Below are 9,207 nucleotides of genomic sequence, written 5' to 3'. Positions count from 1 at the left end.
TTGGAGAGGATAATTTTCCCTACTTAGGTGTGGTCAAAAAGCCAATCTGTTCATGAGATAGATTTTTTTTTGTTCCCCTTTTCGGAAAAGATGAAGTGGAAGAAGAAAACAGGTAGCAAGAGAAAAAGAGGGCTAAGCAGTTAGAAAAAGCTAGTCAACGAAATTCCCCACCTTGCACCTTCCCACTTTCCAAGTCTAGTGTAGATGCTGTTTATTACCATGCTAGGGTAGTGTTATTGATGAATGATCTTCATTAATTTTCCCATAACAGCTTCTATAATAAAGGTTTGGCGTTGGGTTTGGGTCCACACGGAAATCTCTCTCTCTCTCTCTCTTTCTCTTAAATCACACTTAAACATCTGCAGTGATGGTGGTGGTAGAGTGTCAGTTCGAGTGAGAGTGAGAGTGAGAGTGAGAGGCATGCAAGAGCACATGCAGTTTCTCGTGGGTTTTCAACTCTTTTAAAACCATAAACTCCATTGAACCATCCGAAACCTTCCCAACCACCACGTCAATCTCATCTGTATTCTGTACCCAAGTAATGAAGTAACAATGCTCCGAACTAGACACTCTTACAATTGGGATTCCCACACCCCCCCCCCCCCCCTCTTTACCATTAGATCCAAATAATTCACTTTAGGGCCCCATCACTTATTCCAGTCTAACAACTCCCATAAGCATGTAAACCTTAACACTAAACCATTTCCCATTGTACATTGAGAGAGAGAGAGAGAGAGAGAGAGAGAGAGAAGGAGTTCAAGAAAATATCTAAGCCTATACCAAAATGTTTATATAAGTATATATAGCTAGCTATATACATGTCGAAAGCTTTAATTAATGCTCCCTAACAACTCCATAGACCCAATTTAATGATGGCCATACTCAAATCATAGCTCCATTGATGAGTTCTTCTTCTTCTTCTTCTGTTATTATAAAATCTGAAACTAAGCTCAAGCCCACAAGCAGCATTGTCACTCACTCTAATAACTCACTCTATATCATAGAAGATGGTCTGTGAGTACTGTTTCTTCTTCGACCTTAGTCGAACATGGGCTCGAGTTTCATTTTCAACAACAGGGTTGCTGCTGATCCTGCTGCTGTCTTCGTTTGTCATCAGTGGGTTTGCACAAGAATCTACTGCTCTTGTTCCGGCAATCATAACCTTTGGGGACTCTTCAGTCGATGTTGGAAACAATGATTATCTGTCCACCTTCTTCAAGGCTGATTTCCCACCTTATGGAAGAGATTTCATCAACCATAAACCTACTGGAAGGTTCTGTAATGGAAAACTAGCCACTGATATTACTGGTAATTAATTATGCTTCTCCCCCTGCTTTCTCCATTTCATCATGGATTATTGGCTTGTTCCATCTATTTAACAGATGGGTTTGAATTGGTTGATTAATTTTGCAGCTGAAACCCTGGGCTTCACAACTTACGCACCAGCTTATCTCAGCCCTCAAGCATCAGGGAAGAACCTTCTAATTGGAGCCAACTTTGCTTCTGCTGGATCTGGTTACTATGACAAAACAGCCATGTTAAGTGTAAGAAGATATAGATTGTTGTTATTGTAATCCATCTCATCTCAGTTTCTCAAAGCTAATCAAATGTAATACTTGTTTATATGCAGCAAACGATTTCATTATCACAGCAGTTGGAGTATTATAAGGAATATCAGGGAAAGCTTGCAAAGGTAGCAGGGAGTAAGAAAGCAGCATCCATTATAACAGATGCACTCTACCTAGTGGGTGCTGGTAATAGTGATTTTGTACAGAACTATTATGTTAATCCTCTGCTCAACAAAGTCTATACTCCTGACCAGTTCTCTTCCTTTCTTGTTGGAATCTTCTCAAGCTTCATTAAGGTTTATACTTTTTTTCTTTCATTTTCTTTAAGTTCTTTCTTCTTCCCCTCATTAATTAGTTAACATGCTTAATTTTCGGTTAATAGAAAAAGAAGGCAATGTTTAGTAAGCATTCTTGGAATTGATTCTGGGACTAGAATGCATTCTGAAACCCTGTTTTTTCTCTATTTTCTCAGAATCAATTCTGAGAATGCATACCTTCAACCAGTTCATATAATTATAATATTTTTTTCCCTTAAGAGGAAATCCAATAGCTAATGAAAGTTTCAAAATTTTCTGTCAAGAAATTGAAATTGCAAGCATGAAATGAAAGATTGATAATTAAGTTGATGAATTGTTTAACAGGAGTTGTATGGGTTAGGGGCAAGAAGAGTTGGGGTAACATCGCTGCCTCCATTGGGTTGCCTGCCAGCAGCAATCACTTTGTTTGGAATGGGGAAAAATGGGTGTGTGTCAAGGATCAACACAGATGCACAAGGGTTCAACAAGAAGATTAATGCAGCTGCTTCAACCCTCCAGAAGCAACTCCCTGGCCTTAAGATCGCTATTTTGGATATCTACACGCCTTTCTTGGATGCCATCAAATCTCCTTCTAAATACGGTATGTGGTAGAACAACTTCACTTTACTAACTTAACTCATCATCCTAATTAAGCTTAGTAAGCTCCAATTAGCCAAACATGAAGATACCCTGTTCATGTAATTGCCCCTTCACCTGGTCTTAGCTCACCACATATCCCCAAGGGCTTCGCTGAGAACCCAACTTTTGTTATGAATTCGAGGTTATTATTTAGCACAAACCCAAAGTTATATGTACATTTAGATGGAAACTCAACTATGTTCATTACGATGATTGACACATATGGAACCATACTAATGAAGAAGTGGGCTCTGGTTCTGAATTAGGGTTTTCTGAGACGAATAGGGGTTGCTGTGGGACTGGGACCGTGGAAACAACAGTATTCTTGTGCAATCCCAAGTCACCAGGGACATGTAGCAATGCGACCCAATACATATTCTGGGACAGCGTTCACCCATCTCAAGCAGCAAATCAGGTTATTGCTGATGCAGTCATCATCCAAGGCATCTCCCTCATCGGATGATCACTTACTTTATTATTATGGAAAACATTACTACTCAAATACCATGGTTTAATGGTTTTTATATTGATATCTATCTCTTCCTCTCTAATGCTTCTTCCTTATAGAATGATCACTTCATTGCTAATAAGAACAGAAATAGAAGCTATTGTTTACTAGCTTAATGTATCTCTCTCTCTCTCTCTCTCTCTCTCTCTCTCTCTCTCTCTCTGAAATGACTTTGAAACATCTGTGTACTGATAATAGATTACATGGGTTTTCATCTATTTCAGTCTCCATCCTGTATTACATTTAAAGAAATAGGACATTGAACCCATGAGTAATCACAGGTCCAGAGTAGAGTAACATTCATGAGCATTGGTTGGAGACATGAGCTTCTAAATCTAATACGTTTGACAATGCTTCTCCACATCCATAATTTCTAGCAGGCCACAGGTATCAGTGAGCTTCTCATCTCCCTTATTCGTTTTTCTGGTCAAGTAGTAGATGTGGTTTACGTCATAATGCCTTGGAGACTAAACAAAACGGGAGTTGATCCACCACAAATGAAAATAAAGCAAAAAGGAAAGAAATGATAAACAGGATATGGTGCTTTGGGAGAATCATTAATCAACATATATAATGGCATCTTCATCTTCATCTTCATCTTCAGCTTCATTACAAGGGAAGCTTCACTATAAGAGATATGGATGATAAGACTTATATTTTGAATGTTACAAGTAAAACTGATATATTCATGCAAGGGACAGTATTACCATCTATGCTGCCATCTTCACTTCCATTTGAAAGAAAAGATAGGGACTGTTTAGCATCTGATTCATCAGATTAGCCGTCTCATCACTGGTTGGACAAGCTACCTTGTTCTGCTTACTTCTTTTTGGTTAATTTCTAACACTATTGTGTATGAACAAATAGTATTTACAAGTGGAATTTAGTGCATGTATATATATCTGGATATTTTCCGACTAGCCCATGCTGCAGAAATGGTGAGGGTAAGAGCCTCTAATGCAAACTAAGAACTATAGGCTGTTGACTTCCTGGACTTTGAAGTTTCTCGAGAGCTCCTCAAAACTTCTGCAAAATTGATCAACTCTAACTTATCACGGGCATCAGGATTGTTTTGATCGAGGTGATTGTCAGGGGACAAACCATCATTCTTACCCAAAACCATTTTCTTGTACCCAAATGATGATCCCACATCACTGTTTCTCCGTTTGCTTTCCTCATCCCTGATCTCTTCCAAGTGCACGTTTCTTAGTCTTTGGATATCCAAGGAACGCCTAGAGGAACCCCCCTGAGAAAGAGTCATCTGAGTTGATTGTCCATCAATCCTGACTCCAATCCCCATTAGAGGTGTTGCCATGACACTTGAATTGTGGTGAGAAGAAAGGGTATCACAAGAATTTCCCTCCATATCCTCAACTGAAGTGGTTGAGGCAGACTCGTTCCTGCCTGATCCAGAGAAACTTGTATTCTTTCTATCTACCGACTTATAATTAACTTTCCCACGTACAAGGTTTTTGAGCCTGCTGAAAAATTTTGTTTTGGATGAAGTGTGGGTTCTTGTGGCAGATGAAACATCAGAAAATGCATCATCATATTCACCTGAATCTGTGAGGTAAGAAGCTTGGGATAATGACCACTGATCAGAATCAAAATCTACAATACTGTCACCCTTGTTGCCAAATCCCTCTGAATTTGCGTACTCAAGTATGAGCTGCTTGATTTTCTCCTCTGACTTGGGGCTCAGGGTCTTACTGAGGTCCCTTGCCACTGTTTTACCAGGTGGAGGCTGATAGTTCCTTAGTTCATACCGTAAGCAGGCATTAACCCACCTGAGATAGACTAGCTCCTCAACATCAGCACAACAATCGGATCGAACACTAGCGAGTTCCTTCATTAATTCTTCATTTTCTCGTCTCAAACGGTTGTTAGCTTCCCGTAGTGCTTCAGTCTGTTCCAGAAGAATCCCAACATCAAAAGAATCAATCCGAGAGCAATGAAGAATGGACCATAAGAAAAAATAATGATAGGCAACCAAGTGATGAATGATTTATTACCTCTGGATCTTCCAAAATGGAAGAGGCAAGAATTTGGGTGGATTTCAACCTCTCAGCTAACTCAGAGTTTTCTCGCTGCAAGCTCGAATTAGCCTTTTTGAGTTCTGCGGATTCATCCACCAATTCCTTCAATCTTTGCAGCTTACTTTGGACATCAGCATCATTCAAAATAGCCATCTGTTCCTGTTCTTGTAAGTTGGCAACCCTTCGCTGAAGAGCAGACTGCAGTTCCCTGTTCTGCTCTTCATCGGACCTTAGCTTCTTCAACATCTTTATTTTTGCTTTAGCAGTTTCAAGCTCTGAGACGACTCTTGCATGATCTGCCACTCGAGCCTCCAGTCTCTGGTTTTCAGCCTGCAAAGACTCGATCTTTAGAGTGTAAACCTTAGCCTCCATGTTGTTAAGTTTGAGTCGATTCTGGAGCTCCATCACTGCAGTCTCTTGCTCCTTGAGGCCATAATACTCGAGCAATTTATTCTCAAGATTCTTCTCCCTCTCTTGCAGTACTTTAACCATGTTCCTCAAGTTTATGTTCTCTTGCTCTGTCTCCTCTTTTTCTGCAGCTATTTTTCTTGCCATGACCGTATCTACTTCTTTCCTAATACTGGCGTTGTAGGAAGTCAATTCGAAGTTCTTGAGAACGAGTTCGTTAAACTCCGGCAGTAGCAATCCCTCTTCTTCCCCAGAATTTTTACTGATTAGGGAGAGCCCAACAACGTGACCATCATTGGTGAACTTCTGATGGGATGATGATGATGATGATGATGCTTCCTGCAAGGGAAAGGGATTAAAACCGATGGAAAACACAAACCCGATTGTAACTATTCTAATGAACAGGAAAATAAACAATCCTGAGGAGAACCAATAGGAACCCAAAATAAAACCCAGAAAACCGATTGGAAGTTGGAACTATTTACTTCTCAGAGAAAAAATAAATTAGTTAATCGAGAGGGTTAGGGATAAACAAGCTTACAAATAAATGGGTTGTAAAGGAAGCATCGTTGGAGGAACCTGGAGGCTTCACCTGTGTGGAACAGAGATCGTCTTTGAGGTCTGCTCTTCCATCTGTATCGAAGTTATTGGAATAAACTGAAGGACGAGGAGGAGGTAATTGGGGCAAGCGTGGAGAGGAAGTGGTGGGACGGATTCTTCTGGTTCTTAGTTGGGAATAGAGAAAGCCAGCAAAGGAAAGAGCCAAAGCCACCCCAAATTTCAATAGCTGAGATCTCATATCCCTATTGTCTTTCAATATCATCACCATGATCGCCATTTTATAACTAACTAATTCTGCCCATCATTTATCCATCCACAAATTTCACAATTCCAGAGTCTGTGAAAGAGTGAAAGAGTGAAAGAGATAACATACGAGTAACACATAGAGGAAACAAAAGGAAAATATGGGTCATAATCATCCGGCAAGCAAAGCTAACGTCTCGTTTCATTTAGAGATTCTCTTCTTCTTCTTCTTCTTCTTCTCTTCATCATCTCTCTATTTCTGTTTCTGTCTCAGTCTTTCGCTGTCCCATGCAATTGCCGAAGAAGCAGAAAAAACTGTTGCGTAAGAACTAGGAAACCGAAAAAGAAGGAATATTTACCAATGCCTATTGACTGCTTTTTAGTTTTTAGTGAACGAATAATAAAGGAATTACCATTTTTTAAAATAAAAATAAAAAAGAGGAGAAAAGGATTGAAGAGAAGGCTGAGACTTTTTGGTAAACGAAGGGTGAGACTTGAGAGAAGTTAAAAGAAGGAAGAATAAGGAGTAGAAAAGAAATTACTGTTAAAAAAAGAAGGGTTTAGTTCCATATTCACAGGACCATCCGATACAAGAGAAGTTCCGAATTTATAGAATTCAAAGTTATCAAACTAAAACAACTGATGGAAGCTCAACAGGGCTGGCTGGAAGCCTGGAAGTTGATAAGAAACTGGATGTTTTCCATTAATTGATTAAATGGACGATGGGGTTTGTTAATGAAAGGCTTGGACGTCCGTTTAAATCGCCTTCTCCCTCACTCTCTCAGTGTTTTAAAATCAGGAATCGGTGACAGATTCGGTCTTTATCGATTTCAATTCTGATCTGTTTGGACTAAGACAGCCCGATTAACCCTAGAATCGGCCTGGAAGGACAGAAATTGGGGGAATTTTGGAGTGAATATTCCATATCAGAACAGCAAAAATTGAAATCGGGCAATCCCCAATCCGATTCACTGATTCGGACGTCATCCGTGGGTGGAATCTTTCATATGTCCACTCGCATAAACCAGGGTTTCACTCACTCTGTCTTATCTAAACCCCTCTCCCCTTATTTAGGAGTTTGTAATCCAGCTCCCAGCCCTCTCCTTTGCATGAATTAGGCTACGTTTGGTAACAGTTTGAACAAAAAACGCCCGTTCTTGACTAGAAACATTCTTTTACGTTCTTGGTCTAGAACGGCGTTCTGAGATCGAAAATGACTGTTTGGTAACGTTCTCAAGAACGCTGTTCAGAACGAAAATGGTGTTTGGTAAAATCTTTCTTTCCTATTTGATATTAATTATAATAATGCCATTTCTTTGTCAATTATACCAAAAAAAAGACTTGTAAAATCCTTTTCTTTTACCAACCTTAGCATAAAATTAAAATATCTCATTAACATAACCAAAGTAAGTATAAAAAGATGTCAAATTTCAAAGATGCCATTAAAATTGGGTTCTTGAGTGGATTAGTGGCATAACTAACTATGCTATGAACAGTTGAATAAAGAGGGCCTTGATGGACTCGAACCACCATCCTCTTGGAATATGCTCATGTTCTAAGTGCTCTATCAATTTGAGCTAAAGGCCCATCAAGTTGTCAATGAATTAACACAACAGATTAAACCAAATTATATTCTCCATTCTTTTGGATTCTAGAAAGCCAAGAGATTCCATAGACTGAATGATCTTAACTGAAGCACTTGGCTAATTTGGACATGAGAAGTAAAGAAAATTTTTGTTTTTCAAAGAAAAGGCAATTATTACAAACAGAAAAATGGTGGTGCCAACGTCAGAACCTTTTGAAATTGGTCCTAAGAGATAACATAGATGGACCCTACTCTTACCTGCCATTCATTGCTTCCTTTCTCAGTAATTTCTTTGTCTTCCCCAATCCCCTTTCTCCTATCTGAGTGGAAAAAAGTAAAGGAAGAAAAGGTATGGATATGAAAGTTGAATCAACTTATAATTTAAAGGGCAATCATATGATAGTCCCCCTAGGGTACCTAGTATCAGAAATCAAAAGTTCAAGTTTGAACCATTCTCCCCTGTCATACCCAGATCAATATCATCCAAACAATTAGGTGAAGAAGAAGAATAAGAACTCAAAGGAGGAGTTGTGCCACACATCAACCAAAGCCCTTCAAAACAACTACCACCATCTCCACCACTTACATATATTGCAGAACCTGTTTCTTTGCATATCCACAGTTCATTGAGTAAATTATATATGAATCTTTATTTTATATGGTTCCGTTTATCCAGTGAAAATATAAAAACACATTCAAAGATCCCCAACAAAACCTACTTTGGAAAATGGAAAACATGTGGAACAGACATAAAACCAACAACTGCTTTTTGAGAGTTGAGATAACCAGAAAGACAGCAAATTTCAGCTTTGGTCAAATAGGTTTGAAGAGAACTTAAAACAAAAATCATATCAAAACAAAACAACTAGCAGTTCAATATCACTGAACTCAACAAAGCAAATAGTAGAATGGCTGCAACGCATAAACATGAAGGCACAAAGGGAAATAGAGGAGATAAAGATCTGGGGGTCGGATTACGTTGCAACTGTCCGATATGCACAGAACCACGATTAAGCCCCAAATTTAACTGCGAACCGCGTTCCTGTTGGATGGAATGCCTCGATTTCAACTTGGGATCACGATTAAGCCCCAAATCTCTGTAACAGCTTTCTAATCTTCGTCAAAGCATAAAAAACCCCTTCAATTCCAGGTCTCGCAATCGAATTCCTGAAAACCGTGTGTAACAGTATAGATTTGTCAGATCTGGGCTTTCCAAAATCATAAACGAACTTCACAAACAGAGACGACTGAGAGAGAGAGAGAGACAGAGAGAGGAAGAGAGCGACAGAGAGAGACAGAGAGAGGAAGAGAGCGACAGAGAGAGACAGAGAGAGGAAGAGAGCGAGAGAGAGAGAGAGAGAGA

At 39.4% G+C, this 9,207-nt stretch overlaps 2 protein-coding genes across 3 annotated transcripts; one reads left to right on the top strand and one right to left on the bottom strand.

Moving 5' to 3' along the window:
* Positions 1-994: 994 nt before the first annotated feature.
* LOC122648096 (GDSL esterase/lipase APG) lies at positions 995-3,229 on the top strand. 2 transcript variants are annotated; one of them, XM_043841355.1, is made up of 6 exons: positions 995-1,308; positions 1,414-1,544; positions 1,631-1,864; positions 2,210-2,465; positions 2,770-3,032; positions 3,129-3,229. In XM_043841355.1, exons 1-5 carry the CDS (start codon positions 1,008-1,010, stop codon positions 2,964-2,966), a joined length of 1,119 nt encoding a protein of 372 aa, XP_043697290.1. In that variant the 5' UTR covers positions 995-1,007; the 3' UTR covers positions 2,967-3,032; positions 3,129-3,229. The 2 variants fall into 2 exon arrangements, with proteins under 2 accessions (XP_043697290.1, XP_043697291.1); XM_043841356.1 differs by having other exon boundaries at positions 2,770-3,035; positions 3,142-3,229.
* A 367-nt stretch (positions 3,230-3,596) lies between these two features.
* LOC122648095 (protein CHUP1, chloroplastic-like) lies at positions 3,597-6,315 on the bottom strand. The gene is made up of 3 exons (XM_043841354.1): positions 5,994-6,315; positions 5,024-5,794; positions 3,597-4,917 (listed from the first exon to the last, which is right to left on the bottom strand). The coding sequence occupies exons 1-3, from the start codon at positions 6,291-6,293 to the stop codon at positions 3,976-3,978; spliced, it is 2,013 nt and encodes a 670-aa protein (XP_043697289.1). The 5' UTR covers positions 6,294-6,315; the 3' UTR covers positions 3,597-3,975.
* Between the last annotated feature and the right edge of the window lie 2,892 nt (positions 6,316-9,207).

This window comes from Telopea speciosissima, unplaced genomic scaffold, assembly GCF_018873765.1.
Source record: "Telopea speciosissima isolate NSW1024214 ecotype Mountain lineage unplaced genomic scaffold, Tspe_v1 Tspe_v1.0457, whole genome shotgun sequence".
Classification (NCBI taxonomy): domain Eukaryota; kingdom Viridiplantae; phylum Streptophyta; class Magnoliopsida; order Proteales; family Proteaceae; genus Telopea; species Telopea speciosissima.
Note: the sequence above shows the minus strand (reverse complement) of the source record. Positions and strands in the feature narration are given on the sequence as shown.